This window comes from Taurulus bubalis (assembly GCF_910589615.1).
Source record: "Taurulus bubalis genome assembly, chromosome: 14".
Taxonomy (NCBI): Eukaryota; Metazoa; Chordata; class Actinopteri; order Perciformes; family Cottidae; genus Taurulus; species Taurulus bubalis.
In genome coordinates this window covers 24994994-25014847 of record NC_136602.1, presented here as the reverse complement: position 1 = coordinate 25014847, position 19854 = coordinate 24994994, and the positions used below count along the sequence as shown (strand labels likewise).

Here is a 19854-nt window from a genome sequence, read left to right as displayed (position 1 = left end):
ATTACTTATTTTATGGCAAAACATGGCTTGAATGGGGCATGCTGGGACTTGAAATGTTCATCTCTGGCAGTCCTTTATGAACCCTTTCCCTAATCAGGATTAGATGCAGACTTTGCTCAAGGGAATTACCCACAATGCATAGCAATGTGACGTTAAACACGCAGTTCCCAACGTGGAGATAAAGAAAGGTAAACAAAGAGGAGGCCACGTGTGTTCAGTCTGGTTCATTACATTTACTCAGAAACATTAAGGATTAGAGATGGAACATGGAAACACATGAAATCAGAGGATAGTTATGTTTTTATTCATCAAACGTTTCATTTTATTATTGAAGCTGTTGACAACAAGTAGATCTTTTGGAAATGAGCTCTCGTCTCGTGAGGAACGAGCCTGCAAAAAAAAGTACCTAAAAAGTATATAAGTGTAAATAGCCAAATACCTTCTTTTTTTTAAACAAAAAGTTTGAAATGTATCTAAAATCTCTTAAATGCTGTTACAACAAAATGGCCATAAAACAGTAATATGTTCATATATCACATGTTTATGTGATATATGAACATATTACACAATCAGAGTTTAGTGTCCCCTTTTGTATTTATTTATTTTTATAGTTTAAATGTATTTTGCTCTTTCTCATTGATAATTTATGAAATTCTACATGTGCAATTGTTGAATAAAGAATATAAAAATACAAAATACAAACACACTTCAAACTACTCTGACGTCATTGCTCCGGATGTTGTCCTGTTCTACTTCCGGTGCCCCGCAGTCGGCGCAGACCGAGCAGCTGACCTGACCGCCGGAGCTCCGTGCAGAGCGGCTCCTGCTCTCTCTCTGGTCCGGGACCTGGCTCTTCCCCGCGGACATGTACCGCCCGGGTCCCCCGAGTCACCGGCTGCCGCCGTTCGGCCCCCCGCCCCCGCACGGCCCTCCGTTCAGACCCCGCGGGCCCTGCGGGGTTCCTCCCCCGGGACATCTGCCCCCCGCAGCCTGTGGACCATTTTCTGCCCCGGACGGCCGTTTCCTCCACAGCCGGCCACCGAGAGAGCATTTCATCAGAGTACGTACCCCCGGCTCATGGAGCTAGCTAGCTAGCTACATGCTAGTGATGCTAGCACACATGAGAAGCAGCTACACATGGATGTGTCTGAGGTTGTAGTAGAAGAAGAAGAAGAAGAAGGAGCGGCAATTCAGTTTATTTTGTGTAGCCCAAAATCAGAGCCTCAGAGGGCTTTACAGTCTCACCTCCCATCAGAGCAGGAAAACTCCCAAAACCTTTAAAGGGGAGAAAAGGAGAAGAAGCTTCAGGAGGTCCTGTATCAGGATGGAGAGAAGCAGCAGATGTCACGTGACCAGAATGAACATAACAGTTACAGCACATTACATGAATATAATATAATGAGAGTAGGATGATGATGAAGAAGTTACAACTACCAGCAATACCAGCAGCAGTGGATATAGTAGAATAATAAAATCAGTTATGTATTGGCAATACTAACTGCATTGCAACTAATAATAACAATGATAATAGAGGTATCAATAGGATGGGGACCGTTTGGGGTTTCCCCGAAACCGGTGCTAGAACAATACTTTAAAAATGATACTTTTAAAACGATACTTTAAAAACAATACTTTAAAACAATACTTTAAAACGATACTTTTAAAACGATACTTTAAAAGCGATACTTTAAAAACAATACTTTAAAAACAATACTTTAAAAACAATACTTTAAAACGATACTTTAAAACGATACTTTAAAAGCGATACTTTAAAAACAATACTTTAAAAACAATACTTTAAAACGATACTTTTAAAACAATACTTTAAAACAATACTTTAAAACGATACTTTTAAAACGATACTTTAAAAGCGATACTTTAAAAACAATACTTTAAAAACAATACTTTAAAAACAATACTTTAAAACGATACTTTAAAACGATACTTTAAAAGCGATACTTTAAAAACAATACTTTAAAAACAATACTTTAAAACGATACTTTAAAAGCGATACTTTAAAAACAATACTTTAAAAACAATACTTTAAAAACAATACTTTAAAACGATACTTTAAAACGATACTTTAAAAGCGATACTTTAAAAACAATACTTTAAAAACAATACTTTAAAAACAATACTTTAAAACGATACTTTAAAACGATACTTTTAAAACAATACTTTAAAACAATACTTTAAAACGATACTTTTAAAACGATACTTTTAAAACAATACTTTAAAACAATACTTTAAAACAATACTTTAAAACGATACTTTTAAAACGATACTTTAAAAGCGATACTTTAAAAACAATACTTTAAAAACAATACTTTAAAAACAATACTTTAAAACGATACTTTAAAACGATACTTTAAAAGCGATACTTTAAAAACAATACTTTAAAAACAATACTTTAAAACGATACTTTAAAAGCGATACTTTTAAAACAATACTTTAAAACAATACTTTAAAACAATACTTTTAAAACGATACTTTAAAAGCGATACTTTTAAAACAATACTTTAAAATTATACTTTAAAAACAATACTTTAAAAACAATACTTTAAAACAATACTTTAAAACAATACTTTAAAACGATACTTTTAAAACGATACTTTAAAAGCGATACTTTAAAAACGATACTTTAAAAACAATACTTTAAAACAATACTTTAAAACGATACTTTAAAACGATACTTTAAAACAATACTTTAAAACGATACTTTAAAAGCGATACTTTAAAAACAATACTTTAAAAACAATACTTTAAAACAATACTTTAAAACAATACTTTTAAAACGATACTTTAAAAGCGATACTTTAAAAGCGATACTTTAAAACAATACTTTAAAAACAATACTTTAAAACAATACTTTAAAACAATACTTTAAAACAATACTTTTAAAACAATACTTTAAAAGCGATACTTTAAAAACAATACTTTAAAAACAATACTTTAAAAACAATACTTTAAAACAAGACTTTAAAACAAGACTTTAAAACAAGACTTTAAAACAATACTTTAAAACAATACCGGTGCCTGAACTGATACTTTAAAAAAAAGAGCACAAGAAGAAAAGCTTTTTTTTATTGCCAAGGCGAATTGAACAATATATTTACTGTTTAAAGTATACTATGAATATAAATCAATACAAAACACTTGACTACCCAACCCGAGGTATCCATCAGGCCCGGTCCAGATAACACCATGATCCCTGTAGACCTGTGAGGGGAGGAAGCACCAAGACTCTGGAGAAGGAGCAACGTTCGTCATGAGCATTAATGAACCCGAGCACATCTCCTTGTGTTCATCGTCACAAACAAGTTCACGTGAAAGTATCTTTGGGGCTCGTGGTTCTGTGGTCATGTTACTAGTGGTTCTTGTTTAAAGACACAGAACAGCTTTATGGTAAAGTGTTTTACCTAATTGGATGTTATGGTAATAATAAGGTGACATGTTTGATTGGTTGACATACGCTCCATCAGAAGTACTGTGGTCAACATGAAAGTAGCGAAAAGCTCTTCTATGAAATATGGGTTATATCATATTTGCATATGATTTGTTTGGACTTTCTGGTTCTGATGACATGCATACAACATTCACAGGAGAGCCCACCTCTGTGTGACTCACGTCAAGAGTTCCCCTCATGGGTTAGGGTCCTAAGTTCAGAACAATAGGACATCGTAGCAGAATGCAGTGAGCACATGATTTATGGCACAACATGCAGTCTAACCAACTCAACCTTGCATAAGAGGCTGATGTTAGACACAGTAGAGTTCTGCAGAGAACAGTGGAGTTCTGCAGTAGAGTTCTGCAGCACAGTAGAGTTCTATTTTCTAGTTTTATTTTGCGCTGCACACATGCATGCTATTATTACATTATTTTGACATTCCCCTCTACCATCAATACATTTTTGTATATGTTTTTACTGCAGAGTTCTGCAGCACAGTAGAGTTCTGCAGAGAACAGTAGAGTTCTGCAGTAGAGTTCTGCAGTGAATAGTAGAGTTCTGCAGAAAACAGAGTTCTGCAGAAAACAGTAGAGTTCTGCAGTGAATAGTAGAGTTCTCCAGTAGAGTTCTGCAGAGAACAGTAGAGTTCTGCAGTAGAGTTCTGCAGAGAATAGTAGAGTTCTGCAGTAGAGTTCTGCAGAGAATAGTAGAGTTCTGCAGAGAACAGTAGAGTTCTGCAGTAGAGTTCTGCAGTGAATAGTAGAGTTCTGCAGAAAACAGAGTTCTGCAGAAAACAGTAGAGTTCTGCAGTGAATAGTAGAGTTCTCCAGTAGAGTTCTGCAGAGAACAGTAGAGTTCTGCAGTAGAGTTCTGCAGTGAATAGTAGAGTTCTGCAGAAAACAGAGTTCTGCAGTGAATAGTAGAGTTCTGCAGAAAACAGTAGAGTTCTGCAGAAAACAGTAGAGTTCTGCAGTGAATAGTAGAGTTCTCCAGTAGAGTTCTGCAGAGAACAGTAGAGTTCTGTAGTAGAGTTCTGCAGTAGAGTTCTGCAGAGAACAGTAGAGTTCTGCAGTAGAGTTCTGTAGTAGAGTTCTGCATCGATGACGTCATTTTGTAGGTCAACCACGGGAGTTAGCAGCGCTCTGGTTCTCTCGACAAAAAGCCGATGGGATTTCCCCTTGGCTCTTTGGATTAGTGCGGAGGAAAGTTTGATACTTGCATGTTTTGTTCATCAAAGTACTCGTAACAACTGAACACCCTTTTATGATTTTGAGGAGAATAGTCAGCAGAAGTTGAAAGCTAATGCTATGAAGGAACCCGTCCACACCACCAAGCTAAAGTGTTCCCGTGATGGTGTTTGGTATCTCACTTGTTAGCAGCCTTCTTTTATCACTTAACAGCTTCATACTTCACAAGAGGACATTCTTCTGATGAATTTTATATCGTAAAACAAAATGTTACCTCTTGTTTTAACCACACGCATCTAACCAAACACGTTTTAAAACCCCGTTCACCTTGAGGCGAGGGACCCGCAAGTGTGAAAATAACACATTTCTGTGTTTTCTGACTTATTCCTGCAGCGCTGTGTAGCAGGTTATGTAGCTAGTAGTGTTGGCAGCAGCCACGGCATCATGTCGGTCCACACCCTTTGGGATGCATGCAGCTTCATCCGTGCATCCTGGACGCTCGCTACACACTTTTCCTGCAGACGTCATCATAATTGCATGAAAACAGACAGTGCGGTCAAATTTGTCAGCCGTGGCCCTGGAAGTGTCATATTCCTGCTTTACATTGACACGGTAAGTCAACTGATCTCTGTTCTGTTTTATAGACACGTTGTTTGATGCTTTTTCTCAGCCAGGTAGCACATAGGTTTAAACATCTATGCAGCCTAAAAGACTCTGGACCGAAGGGTCATGTCAAATATGAGGTGTTATAACTATTTTTACTATGACTATTATATATTAAGTTTACGCTTCTATTTTGTGTCACTTATGTCGTAGAAGTTATTATTTTGTGATACATATATATTTGTATCAACCTTACATGTGATCAATAATCAGTATGTCTTTTACATTGATTCCCATATTTTGCAGTAACACATATGAAGGAAATGAAGGAATGGCACAGCCATTGGACCTGGTAGAAAAGCTGGAAAAGAGGAAGAGACGTTTCAGATCCACAGAAGAAAGAACTTTACTGTGATTTGGAATCTACGTCATTTGTACTTTGGATGAAAGTTTGTGCCAAATGAGTTAAACTGATGCATTAATATTTAGGTTTCATCAGAAGGAACCTTTCTTTACTTCAAGTGAAGTGATGCAGTTCTCGTGTCATCACACTTAAAGGCATACTATGCAGGTTTCACCTCAGCTGACAGACACCGCCACACACCTTTAGTGGGCCATAATAATTACTTATGTTTGTTGACAGTGTTCTTTAGGAATATCCTGCATTGTACATTTAACTTACAGTACATCACTGTCAAGAGAAATGGGTCAATAGAATATGTTTTCTACGTTTCTTACATATGTTTTATTTAGTTTGTCTTTTTCTTTTGATGGGTTTTTGTTTGGACCTCAAAGTGTTGTACATAATCAGAGCTGCATTTAATATTTATTCTGAAGTACAACTTAATCGTTTCCATGTTTTGCTTTTGATAATACCATGACCGGTTTCCAAATGTTCTTTTTGTACACAGTGTTGATAAATGAGGGCCCTGGACCATATGCCTGTATGTGACTACCTGTCATTGCCTTGTTTAACACTAATGTTCTTGCAAACAAACAAAGTCATTTGCGGGGAGGAAAAGCTGTGGAGGGTCCAGAACTGATGAAGACCAAAATAGCTTTGGAGGAAAGAAAGCTAAAGCTAACAATCACAAGTGGCAACGTTATTAAAGTTAAACAAAGGAATTAGCTGTGGATGAAAGTTTGCAAAGATTAAAAGTTTGTCATTCATGCATTTGTTCACGGTTGTGTTTAGTGGCCTGACTCTAAAGGCCACAGCAGAAAGCTGCAGAGTTGAAGTTACTTTAACATTTTTGCGCTAAAAGATTGTTGACATGAGGACTACTTGCAGGGCGAGTTGGTTAGCTACTGAAGCTGTCAAGCTAACACTAGCATGCTAGCCAGTTAGAAAAATGCAACCGCAAGTCGGTCAACGTAGCTTCTCTTCTTACATTTACTCCATGTAGTAGTTATTACAGAGAGAAGGTGAGCTAGCTAACCTTCAGTCAATAAGCTGCAATAGTTGACTCCATTTTGGAGTCTTCAGTTTTCCTTTCCCTCGAAGGTGGTTGTGTCTCGCTGGTTGAGGCCAGCCATCGATTACGGTTGGGATAGCCTTGCGAGAGTTTTTGCAAGTCTAGGTGACCATTTTAGCCCCTCAAAGGTAGGCCCTCTCTAGACCACTTGATTGTGGTCAATGTTGAACATTTCTATCAAATTTCTCCAGTTTCACACGATGTGGACAAAATCCCACCATTTCAAGAAGGTGACCCGTCAGTCCTTGGTCCCAACACTTGGTTCAGAGTGAAATGTCTAAATATACATTCAGAGACGGTAGCTGTAGATTAAATCAGTTTACCATCTAACACCATGTCTTATATACATAATATGGACTGTATTATTCATTTAATTTGCACTATCTGTATCAGCCCTTTGATCATGTGTTTTGGTTGCCATGTTTTGTTCACAAAGGGAATTCAACAGTGTTTGTATAAAGGAGACTTATTGGCTGTCTTTCTTCGAGCTGCTCCATTTCGTCTTTTCTCTGGTCACATGGTCTGGGCTCTGGCGACATGCTACACATTTTACCACTGCTACCGTTCTCTGACCAGCATACCCATGCTGCATGTCTCTCTCTGTGTTAAGCGCTTACAGCTAGCTACTTGCTAGCGGATGTGCATCTCCTGCACAATGTAACACTCACGGCTACAGTGTGACGGGAACGCAAAAGTGATTTGAGTTTTCTGGTTCAAGTGTCCAATGATGGTCGAGAGTCTTGAGTGAAGACAACTTTTGATAACATTTTAAGAGTCTCAGTGGTTGTCTTTTCCATAATGCACATCTAGCAAAGCCGTTTGTACTGCAAAACCTTCCGTTTGTTAGATCTCTGTCAAAGAGAATCAAATATGTAATGAGGAGAATTTTTGGCAACGCGTCATTTGCGCCGCCCGGCAGAAACTCGTGTCTGTGCATTGACTTTGCATGAAATCTACTAGCGCGTAACATTTGCAGTGCTTTTGGTGTGAACGCAGCATCATAGTCTGGCCTTCTAGTCTGGCCTTCTAGTCTGGTTTTATAGTCTGGCCTTCTAGTCTGGCCTTCTAGTCTGGCCTTCTAGTCTGGTTTTATAGTCTGGTTTTATAGTCTGGCCTTCTAGTCTGGCCTTCTAGTCTGGCCTTCTAGTCTGGTTTTATAGTCTGGCCTTCTAGTCTGGCCTTCTAGTCTGGCCTTCTAGTCTGGTTTTATAGTCTGGCCTTCTAGTCTGGCCTTCTAGTCTGGCCTTCTAGTCTGGTTTTATAGTCTGGTTTTATAGTCTGGCCTTCTAGTCTGGCCTTCTAGTCTGGCCTTCTAGTCTGGTTTTATAGTCTGGCCTTCTAGTCTGGCCTTCTAGTCTGGCCTTCTAGTCTGGTTTTATAGTCTGGCCTTCTAGTCTGGCCTTCTAGTCTGGTTTTATAGTCTGGCCTTCTAGTCTGGTTTTATAGTCTGGCCTTCTAGTCTGGCCTTCTAGTCTGGCCTTCTAGTCTGGTCTTCTAGTCTGGTTTTATATTCTGGTTTTATAGTCTGGCCTTCTAGTCTGGTTTTATAGTCTGGCCTTCTAGTCTGGCCTTCTAGTCTGGTTTTATAGTCTGGCCTTCTAGTCTGGCCTTCTAGTCTGGTTTTATAGTCTGGCCTTCTAGTCTGGCCTTCTAGTCTGGTTTTATAGTCTGGCCTTCTAGTCTGGTTTTATATTCTGGTTTTATAGTCTGGCCTTCTAGTCTGGCCTTCTAGTCTGGTTTTATATTCTGGTTTTATAGTCTGGCCTTCTAGTCTGGTTTTATATTCTGGCCTTCTAGTCTGGTTTTATAGTCTGGTTTTATAGTCTGGCCTTCTAGTCTGGCCTTCTAGTCTGGTTTTATAGTCTGGCCTTCTAGTCTGGCCTTCTAGTCTGGTTTTATATTCTGGCCTTCTAGTCTGGCCTTCTAGTCTGGCCTTCTAGACTGGCCTTCTAGTCTGGCCTTCTAGTCTGGCCTTCTAGTCTGGTTTTATAGTCTGGCCTTCTAGTCTGGCCTTCTAGTCTGGCCTTCTAGTCTGGTTTTATAGTCTGGTTTTATAGTCTGGCCTTCTAGTCTGGCCTTCTAGTCTGGCCTTCTAGTCTGGTTTTATAGTCTGGCCTTCTAGTCTGGCCTTCTAGTCTGGCCTTCTAGTCTGGTTTTATAGTCTGGCCTTCTAGTCTGGCCTTCTAGTCTGGTTTTATAGTCTGGCCTTCTAGTCTGGTTTTATAGTCTGGCCTTCTAGTCTGGTTTTATAGTCTGGCCTTCTAGTCTGGCCTTCTAGTCTGGCCTTCTAGTCTGGTCTTCTAGTCTGGTTTTATATTCTGGTTTTATAGTCTGGCCTTCTAGTCTGGTTTTATAGTCTGGCCTTCTAGTCTGGCCTTCTAGTCTGGTTTTATAGTCTGGCCTTCTAGTCTGGCCTTCTAGTCTGGTTTTATAGTCTGGCCTTCTAGTCTGGTTTTATAGTCTGGCCTTCTAGTCTGGTTTTATATTCTGGTTTTATAGTCTGGCCTTCTAGTCTGGTTTTATATTCTGGTTTTATAGTCTGGCCTTCTAGTCTGGTTTTATATTCTGGCCTTCTAGTCTGGTTTTATAGTCTGGTTTTATAGTCTGGCCTTCTAGTCTGGCCTTCTAGTCTGGTTTTATAGTCTGGCCTTCTAGTCTGGCCTTCTAGTCTGGTTTTATATTCTGGCCTTCTAGTCTGGCCTTCTAGTCTGGCCTTCTAGACTGGCCTTCTAGTCTGGCCTTCTAGTCTGGCCTTCTAGTCTGGTTTTATAGTCTGGCCTTCTAGTCTGGCCTTCTAGTCTGGCCTTCTAGTCTGGTTTTATAGTCTGGCCTTCTAGTCTGGCCTTCTAGTCTGGTTTTATAGTCTGGCCTTCTAGTCTGGCCTTCTAGTCTGGTTTTATAGTCTGGCCTTCTAGTCTGGCCTTCTAGTCTGGCCTTCTAGTCTGGTTTTATAGTCTGGCCTTCTAGTCTGGCCTTCTAGTCTGGCCTTCTAGTCTGGTTTTATAGTCTGGCCTTCTAGTCTGGCCTTCTAGTCTGGTTTTATAGTCTGGCCTTCTAGTCTGGTTTTATAGTCTGGCCTTCTAGTCTGGTTTTATAGTCTGGCCTTCTAGTCTGGCCTTCTAGTCTGGCCTTCTAGTCTGGTCTTCTAGTCTGGTTTTATATTCTGGTTTTATAGTCTGGCCTTCTAGTCTGGTTTTATAGTCTGGCCTTCTAGTCTGGCCTTCTAGTCTGGTTTTATAGTCTGGCCTTCTAGTCTGGCCTTCTAGTCTGGTTTTATAGTCTGGCCTTCTAGTCTGGCCTTCTAGTCTGGTTTTATAGTCTGGCCTTCTAGTCTGGTTTTATATTCTGGTTTTATAGTCTGGCCTTCTAGTCTGGCCTTCTAGTCTGGTTTTATATTCTGGTTTTATAGTCTGGCCTTCTAGTCTGGTTTTATATTCTGGCCTTCTAGTCTGGTTTTATAGTCTGGTTTTATAGTCTGGCCTTCTAGTCTGGCCTTCTAGTCTGGTTTTATAGTCTGGCCTTCTAGTCTGGCCTTCTAGTCTGGTTTTATATTCTGGCCTTCTAGTCTGGCCTTCTAGTCTGGCCTTCTAGACTGGCCTTCTAGTCTGGCCTTCTAGTCTGGCCTTCTAGTCTGGTTTTATAGTCTGGCCTTCTAGTCTGGCCTTCTAGTCTGGCCTTCTAGTCTGGTTTTATAGTCTGGTTTTATAGTCTGGCCTTCTAGTCTGGCCTTCTAGTCTGGCCTTCTAGTCTGGTTTTATAGTCTGGCCTTCTAGTCTGGCCTTCTAGTCTGGCCTTCTAGTCTGGTTTTATAGTCTGGCCTTCTAGTCTGGCCTTCTAGTCTGGTTTTATAGTCTGGCCTTCTAGTCTGGTTTTATAGTCTGGCCTTCTAGTCTGGCCTTCTAGTCTGGCCTTCTAGTCTGGTCTTCTAGTCTGGTTTTATATTCTGGTTTTATAGTCTGGCCTTCTAGTCTGGTTTTATAGTCTGGCCTTCTAGTCTGGCCTTCTAGTCTGGTTTTATAGTCTGGCCTTCTAGTCTGGCCTTCTAGTCTGGTTTTATAGTCTGGCCTTCTAGTCTGGCCTTCTAGTCTGGTTTTATAGTCTGGCCTTCTAGTCTGGTTTTATATTCTGGTTTTATAGTCTGGCCTTCTAGTCTGGCCTTCTAGTCTGGTTTTATATTCTGGTTTTATAGTCTGGCCTTCTAGTCTGGTTTTATATTCTGGCCTTCTAGTCTGGTTTTATAGTCTGGTTTTATAGTCTGGCCTTCTAGTCTGGCCTTCTAGTCTGGTTTTATAGTCTGGCCTTCTAGTCTGGCCTTCTAGTCTGGTTTTATATTCTGGCCTTCTAGTCTGGCCTTCTAGTCTGGCCTTCTAGACTGGCCTTCTAGACTGGCCTTCTAGTCTGGCCTTCTAGTCTGGCCTTCTAGTCTGGTTTTATAGTCTGGCCTTCTAGTCTGGCCTTCTAGTCTGGCCTTCTAGTCTGGTTTTATAGTCTGGCCTTCTAGTCTGGCCTTCTAGTCTGGTTTTATAGTCTGGCCTTCTAGTCTGGCCTTCTAGTCTGGTTTTATAGTCTGGCCTTCTAGTCTGGCCTTCTAGTCTGGCCTTCTAGTCTGGTTTTATAGTCTGGCCTTCTAGTCTGGTTTTATATTCTGGTTTTATAGTCTGGCCTTCTAGTCTGGTTTTATAGTCTGGCCTTCTAGTCTGGCCTTCTAGTCTGGTTTTATATTCTGGTTTTATAGTCTGGCCTTCTAGTCTGGCCTTCTAGTCTGGTTTTATAGTCTGGCCTTCTAGTCTGGCCTTCTAGTCTGGTTTTATATTCTGGTTTTATAGTCTGGCCTTCTAGTCTGGTTTTATATTCTGGTTTTATAGTCTGGCCTTCTAGTCTGGCCTTCTAGTCTGGTTTTATATTTTGGTTTTATAGTCTGGCCTTCTAGTCTGGCCTTCTAGTCTGGTTTTATAGTCTGGCCTTCTAGTCTGGTTTTATATTCTGGTTTTATAGTCTGGCCTTCTAGTCTGGCCTTCTAGTCTGGTTTTATATTCTGGTTTTATAGTCTGGCCTTCTAGTCTGGCCTTCTAGTCTGGCCTTCTAGTCTGGTTTTATATTCTGGCCTTCTAGTCTGGCCTTCTAGTCTGGCCTTCTAGTCTGGTTTTATAGTCTGGCCTTCTAGTCTGGCCTTCTAGTCTGGTTTTATATTCTGGTTTTATAGTCTGGCCTTCTAGTCTGGTTTTATATTCTGGTTTTATAGTCTGGCCTTCTAGTCTGGCCTTCTAGTCTGGTTTTATATTTTGGTTTTATAGTCTGGCCTTCTAGTCTGGCCTTCTAGTCTGGTTTTATAGTCTGGCCTTCTAGTCTGGTTTTATATTCTGGTTTTATAGTCTGGCCTTCTAGTCTGGCCTTCTAGTCTGGTTTTATATTCTGGTTTTATAGTCTGGCCTTCTAGTCTGGCCTTCTAGTCTGGCCTTCTAGTCTGGTTTTATATTCTGGCCTTCTAGTCTGGCTTTCTAGTCTGGTTTTATATTCTGGCCTTCTAGTCTGGCCTTCTAGTCTGGCCTTCTAGTCTGGTTTTATAGTCTGGCCTTCTAGTCTGGTTTTCTAGTCTGGTTTTCTAGTCTGGCCTTCTAGTCTGGCCTTCTAGTCTGGCCTTCTAGTCTGGCCTTCTAGTCTGGTTTTCTAGTCTGGCCTTCTAGTCTGGCCTTCTAGTCTGGTTTTCTAGTCTGGCCTTCTAGTCTGGCCTTCTAGTCTGGTTTTATAGTCTGGCCTTCTAGTCTGGTTTTCTAGTCTGGCCTTCTAGTCTGGTTTTCTAGTCTGGCCTTCTAGTCTGGCCTTCTAGTCTGGTTTTATAGTCTGGCCTTCTAGTCTGGTTTTCTAGTCTGGCCTTCTAGTCTGGCCTTCTAGTCTGGTTTTCTAGTCTGGTTTTCTAGTCTGGCCTTCTAGTCTGGTATTCTAGTCTGGTTTTCTAGTCTGGTTTTCTAGTCTGGCCTTCTAGTCTGTCTTTCCTCACTTTTCCAACACTTGTATTTGAATTTTGTGAGACATCCTGTGATGGAAGTTGTAACAGTAATTATTGGCTGCCTAGCAGATGATTCATTCCCTGCTTTTATTTCTTTGTAATCTCTTCCAAAAATATCTTTAATCCAGCCCAATACAATATTCCATGATTTCTTAAATATTTCTTTTTCTTAAGATTATTTACATCTTTCCTACAATCAAACATAAACAGTAAACCAGTTTCCTGCAAAAACTTGGGACTAAATGTTTGCAGTTTATTCTATTATTTAGGAAACTGCAAACTTTACAGCATTACTTGATCATGTAGGTCAGCATAAAAGCAGTGATCCTCATGTCCATTCCTTACTCGACACATTATGAAGTAAAGGCTTTTACCTTTCAGGTGTTCACCAGCGTTATTTATGTCTGTCTGAGCATTTCATTGGCAAGATGCTGCTGATCATCAATATGACAAACGTACTGTACACTGTGATAACCACAGATCAAACAGTATCCAGTGTATTCTACTCAAAGATGTAAAAATTATGTTTAAAATGTTTGTTTTTTTGTTCTTTATAATTTGTCATTATAACGTGAACTCTGAACATCTCAGCCCCACTGTAGCAGCTTCTCCATAGATCGTAGTACAGGCTCTGCTTTGGGAGGCAGCCAGCAGAGCGTCCCTCCTGTACCACCTCACATTGACGCCCCACAGTGGACTCCCACTCCAGTGGAGCACCACCCTCTAGACAGCAGGTATGCATGTTCCTGTCGATGAAACGTTTCCTGTCGGTCTAAACAAGAACAGTTGCAATAATGTTTTGTGTATATTTTGAGTCTGCTGGCGTTTGATGCACATCGTGCTGCTTTTCAGTGAACGCGCTGGTGAGGAGTTCCTGAGATGCATCGCAGCCAACAAGCCTCTCCCGGACTACCTGAAAGGGAACATGGCATACAACCTGGCTGATGCATTTAAGTCGGCCGACGTCCTGAAAGAGGTCCTCAAATCAGACGCCGAGTTCCAGAAGCACGCGAAGAGGAGCAAAAGCCGCAGTCGAAGCCGCGGAAAATCTCGAGCCAAGAGTCGCGCCCGAAGCAAAAGCCGAACACCGAGCCGAAGCCGAGGAAGGAGCAAGAGCAGGCCGAGAGGCAAGAGCAGGCCGAGAAGCAAGAGCAGGCCGAGAAGCAAGAGCAGGCCGAGAAGCAAGAGCAGGCCGAGAAGCAAGAGCCGGCCGAGAAGCAAGAGCCGGGCGAGAAGCAAGAGCCGGGCGAGAAGCAGGCCTCGCAGCCGGAGCCGGAGCCGGAGCAAGAGGAAGAAGAAGAGTCATGTGCGGAGCAAGAGCCGGGCCAGGAGGTCCAGGTCCAGAAGTAGCAGCAGTGAAAAGAGGCAGGGAAAAGAGAGGAAGAGGAAGAGGAGCCCCAGCCACAACAGCAATGATGCTCTGACGGGGAACAGCCTGCTGGAAGGACTGAAGCTGGTCATGAACAGCAAGGAGCTGGAAGAGCGGATGCCGACCCTCAAAGACGCCATCCTCACTATTCAGGTAGAGCTCATCTATCCCTCTCCAGCATGTCTGGGTTCAGTCGCTTATCAGCGTAAGTCGCTCAAAAACTAGGAGCCGCTTTTGGCAGCAACAACTTTTAATGTCCACAGCTTGAAGCTAAAGGAGCAGCGGACGGAGCTACTCAAGTCTCATGGTGACTCACTTGACTCATGGTTTGAAAGAAATGACATCGCCAAAATGCATGCTGGGTGCATTAATTCGCCAAAATGCCCGCCCACACAGGAAGACTCTTCTTGTGCAGGAAGAAGTCTCTTCCTGTGCGGCTGAGTGGGCGGGATTTAACCAGCATGCATTTTGGCGATGTCATTTCTTTCAAACCATGAGTCAACTTCTATCCCTGAGACGTAAGTAGTTTACAGTCACAGCTGTACTGTAAACATTAAATGTTGCTGCCTGCTGAAGAATGACAATAGTAGCTACGGCTGCGCATGCGCCACTAGTATCAAGGGATATGAAATAACTACATTCCCCTGGGTCCTAAATCCCTCCATGTTTAGCTTAACACAATCTACAGTATGTACCACAGCTGCTGGCCAGTTGCGAGCGAGTGGTGAAAAATGGCGGCGGTCCTTTTCGGTGTCAATAAATTAATGTGTTTATTTGGAAAAAAAATACCGTAAAACCGCCAGAATCTTACAAAATACCGTGATATGAATTTTTGGCCATACCGCCCAGCCCTAAGTTAGAGTGTATGATCTGCAGAGACTTTAATGCTCGGGGAACACTGGCAGTTACACCAGACATGGCTGTTCCTCTTCACGTCCCTTAACGTTGAGTTCGTAGCTCGGCAAGATAAGTGATGAGAAGCCACCCGTCCTAACCGGCTGCCATTGTGGTGATCTCTCCTCTCCAGGCCTCGGGTGAAGGCAACAACGTGGAGTGTGCGCCCATCGAGGAACGACCTCCGCGGCACGACTGCAGTGAGAACTCGACGTCGCTGGAGAGCGACAGCATGCTCCTCCCCCACGACCGAGTGGGCAGCGACTTCTCCTGGCTGCAGGCGCAGACTCCCCCCGACTCTGCCGTCCTGAAGGCCGACGAGCTTGAAGACGAAGAGTCGTTTTTGTATGGGAACGAAGACGCCGGGGGGAAACAGGCCAATAAGTTCTCCGCCGCGCTCTTTCCATCATTTCCCCAGATTAGAGAGCATGCCAAAGTACAGGAAACAGGCAGGCAGAAGCAGCACCAGAACCAGTCCGTCTTGACCAGCTTTGGGGATCTGTTGGATCTGAAGCAGCCTCTTCAAATGACTTCAAGCCTCGCCTCTGCCGATCTGGACAGCAGCGAGTGTGAGAAGATCAGGAACATATTAAAAAGTCTGGGCACGGCAGCCGACGTCAGCGAGATCATGGTGAAGATGCAGGGGAAGCAGCCGCCTCCTGCACTTCCTGTCTCCGACCGCACGGCGGCAGGCTTAGCGCTGCCGGCGCTGCGTAACCCCAACGTACGACACGCTCTGGAGTCTCTGCAGTCACTGATCAAAGGTCAGTCCACCGCCGCTTCTTCCATTCACCATCATGCTTCACGCTGCCATCAGTTTGTTTACTCAGCTTATTGTTTTGATTGACTTTAGCTTGTGCCAAGAGATTGAACTGCGTCTCTAAAAAGGTGCAACAGACTATTGCTGTAAATCGTTTTGTAAATGTTGTAAATATTGATTGCACCATCTAATCTATGGGGTATTGACACCGTCAGCATTTAGATTGGTTCCCTGTACGATCTCCAGGGAAATGAAGGCTCCCTTTATGGCACAAAGAGAGTGCGTCAACCAAAACAGGAAGAGGATAGCGCTTCTCCCTGAAAGCTATGGGTAGCTATCCCAGCTAGCACACAGTACCAATGCAAGGCCTGCAGTTACTATCCCCAGTAGCAGAAATGGCTCGTGGAATATCTCATTCTGACTAATGTCTATAGACTCTGGATGTGTTTTTGTAGAAACTGATGCCTTCTGGCTGGAGGATTTATCTTCTCCGTCTTTACTGCTACATGCTTTCGATATGAAATACAGAATCATGTTGTTGTTGTTGTTGTTGTTGTTTCTTCCTCAAGCCACAAAAGAGAAGCGTGAGAAAAGCGATGGCAGTGGCACCTCTCAGGCGTCGCCTGACAAACACAAGGTAAAGCTTTCCGAGCCCAGTCCCCGGCTGCTCCACACCTGAGTGATGAAGTGGGAATCATTGAAGAATGGTGGAAGACTTCCATTTTGTAATAGTCTCTGTGTTTCCCAGGAAGGTGACGATAAGGACGGGGAGACCGAAAAACAGAGCAGAATAAGTAAAATGGAGTCCTTGATGAAGGAGCTGGAAGGACTGTTGAAACAGGAAGGTGAGGTCTCTCATGGCGGTCCTATGCTTCTGCTGGTCTTCACACGCTGAAGGACTTCCTGTGCTTAAACCGCCTTTCTGCCCCTCTGCAGGGTTGAGTTTTATGAGTCCAGTTATTGGGTTTTACTGCCAGAAATGTGAGGAGTTCATTGGAGATTTGAATAGTGCTGAAAAGCATGCAGCCATCCACCGCCACAGCAACTCCAGCAGTGTGAGTATAGTTCATGTTTACCTCCCTGTTGGGATGTTCTTATGCCAACAAATCCCATTAAAGGACCAAAACCAAGCAGCCATGTTTCTAACAAGTGTTGTGTATGAAAAGCCTGATTTATTTCATTATGCCAGAGTTCCTTCATTACCATGAACTAAAATAGTCCCCAACAAATGCACTGCTTCCTTTCTGAATAACGTTGACTGGGTGAGAACCTTTTTTGAAAATTAAACTGTATTTGTGGTCTATTCTGAATGATTTATGTCTTGAACCCATGGGCTTGGGGCGAAGTCAGAAGGTAACCTATTTATGCATTGTGGGTTGTGGAGTTTTTAGGATTTGACACTATATTGTCAAAGCCAAGGGGACGTGTTCAGTGCCGTTTAAAAACGGCAGTCTGAAGCGTTTCTAGGCGTTCATAGTGTCATTCTGGTCATACAAGGATGCGTTTGATTACTTATCAATGTGGGAAATGAAGGTTGTGTTTTCATTTTTGTTAAATTCTCTGACGGGTTTAAATCTCTGGCTTTTCCTCGACTCTCGGGACAAACTTTACATTTTATCCCCAACACATTTAATGAAAGCAAACCATGATGTCATCCTCTGGGGTTTTGGTGGCCACTTGTGTCTTATTGTTGCCATAAACTCTTTGGTTTCCATGTATTTTCAGCAGAAAGAGCAGAAGGACAAGCCTGCAGGAGACGGCAAGGGACACTCGCGACATTTTAGCAACAGCACCCCGCACCCCTCGGACAGGACGGGGGACCCCCGGGACCGCGGTCCCAGCAGAGACACCGGAGACCACCGGGACCGCGGTCCCAGCAGAGACACCGGAGACCACCGGGACCGCGGTCCCAGCAGAGACACCGGAGACCACCGGGACCGCGGTCCCAGCAGAGACACCGGAGACCACCGGGACCGCGGTCCCAGCAGAGACACCGGAGACCACCGGGACCGCGGTCCCAGCAGAGACACCGGAGACCACCGGGACCGCGGTCCTAGCAGAGACACCGGAGACCACCGGGACCGCGGTCACAGCAGAGACACCGGAGACCACCGGGACCGCGGTCCCAGCAGAGACACCGGAGACCACCGGGACCGCGGTCACAGCAGAGACACCGGAGACCACCGGAGTCACAGAGACCACCAACGAGACTGGAGGGACGAGAGAGACCCCCGGGGCAAACGCCAGGACGCCTGCATGGGCGGCCGGGCCGGGCAGGACGGCGTCTCCTTGAAGGAGGAGATGAGGAAGGAGAGGATGCTCATCACGGTGTCCCGAGGCCTGACGCCTCCCGCCATCGGCCGGGTCAAGGAGGAGGTCAAGGAGGAGGCCGACAAGGAGCGGACCGCCGACAGCCACGGCAAAGTCAAAGGAGAGGTCACGGGGAAGGGCAACAGAGCAAAAGAGGAAAGCAGCGACAGCGACGACGACGACGACCGGAAAGGAAAACCGCTGAAAGCGAAATCGCCGAAAAAGAAGAAGAAGAAAAAGAAGAAGAAGAAGGAGAAGTCCTAATCGATGAGTTGTGCTGGTCCGTCTGCTTGTTGTTGTGGTCAGAGGGAGGTAGGCCTCGAGGAGCTTCGCTGTGCTGACGGGATCGGACGTGTTAAGAAGGGCTTCGTCCTCGACCAGTCGAAGGTGAAGATGAATATCACTTTCTCTGTGTGCGTCTGGACAGAGACGTTTAGCGTTGGGGTCGCAGCCCGCCGCCGACGCAGAGACGACCTCTACTGGACGCACAGAGAGGAAATGCATCTCCTCTTCCTTCGACACGGCATTGCTCTGTTTATTCGCGGTCCTGTATACCTCATGTCCTGGTTTCATGTTTCAATTTCCATGTCTGAATTATTTTTGTATAAAAATCCGTTCTGGGTTCCATTGCACCTGAATATTTTCATGAAACATTAAAGGTTTAGGAATCTGATGTGTGTATTTTGAAGCTATTTCCATTTTCTTACTTGTCTGCATTTTTATCTGAAATACAAGATGACCCACAAGTCTGTCTCCTGTGCTGACTTTGTAGAGTATGACGTGTGATCGTGTGCTTTGAACATAATCGAATACCAGAAACTACGTTGTACAAGTGTGATTAAGATAATCTGCTTTTGAGATTAATGCTGAATTTTCGACACGTTCTACGTTTATATATTATTGTTTTATCAGCTAACGTGGCGTGAAATGTAATTGCTTAGTTAGTGAAAGAACGGTGGTAGTTTCAGTAGAATCTAATTATGAGTAGAAATAATTATGTTAATTAAACAGTTAAACATTTTACTGATATATTCAGTATCAACATTTCTGGACTTGCCAGATACGTCAATAGGCAATATTGCCTCCTTATCTTAATAGAACATGTAATCCAGCCGGCATGAAGTTTCCTTTAGAGCACATTAACAGTCTATAATATATCATCTCTAGGAGTCAGTGCTATTCTACCAGCATGATGTCATCTTCCCACCCCATTATGAAGACGTGTACAATAGAGGTCTTTGTCTCGGCAGACATCCAGACTCGTAGTTGGAAAAGCTCGTGCTCCTTAGCTTTTGATGAGTCGAGAGAAAGTTCAGGAAAAGGATTCTGAAGGGGAAGTCATAGAGTCACTTCATATAGAGGCTCAGTCATAGAGTCACTTCATATAGAGGCTCAGTCATAGAGTCACTTCATATAGAGGCTCAGTCATAGAGTCACTTCATATAGAGGCTTAGTCATAAAGTCACTTCATATAGAGGCTTAGTCATAAAGTCACTTCATATAGAGGCTCAGTCATGAAGTCACTTCATATAGAGGCTTAGTCATAAAGTCACTTCATATAGAGGCTCAGTCATAAAGTCACTTCATATAGAGGCTTAGTCATAAAGTCACTTCATATAGAGGCTTAGTCATAAAGTCACTTCATATAGAGGCTTAGTCATAAAGTCACTTCATATAGAGGCTCAGTCATAAAGTCACTTCATATAGAGGCTTAGTCATAAAGTCACTTCATATAGAGGCTCAGTTATAAAGTCACTTCATATAGAGGCTCAGTCATAGAGTCACTTCATATAGAGGCTCA

The 19854-nt window shown here is 43.0% G+C and overlaps 1 protein-coding gene across 2 annotated transcripts; it reads left to right on the top strand.

Moving 5' to 3' along the window:
- Window positions 1-13214: 13214 nt before the first annotated feature.
- Window positions 13215-18791, top strand: LOC306746994 (uncharacterized protein). Of its 2 annotated transcripts, none has more exons than XM_079229984.1 (7): window positions 13215-13454; window positions 13573-14242; window positions 15117-15747; window positions 16313-16380; window positions 16492-16588; window positions 16680-16798; window positions 17472-18791. In XM_079229984.1, the coding sequence occupies exons 2-7, from the start codon at window positions 13646-13648 to the stop codon at window positions 18315-18317; spliced, it is 2358 nt and encodes a 785-aa protein (XP_079086110.1). In that variant the 5' UTR covers window positions 13215-13454; window positions 13573-13645; the 3' UTR covers window positions 18318-18791. The 2 variants fall into 2 exon arrangements, with proteins under 2 accessions (XP_079086110.1, XP_079086109.1); XM_079229983.1 differs by having other exon boundaries at window positions 17469-18791.
- Window positions 18792-19854: the final 1063 nt, after the last annotated feature.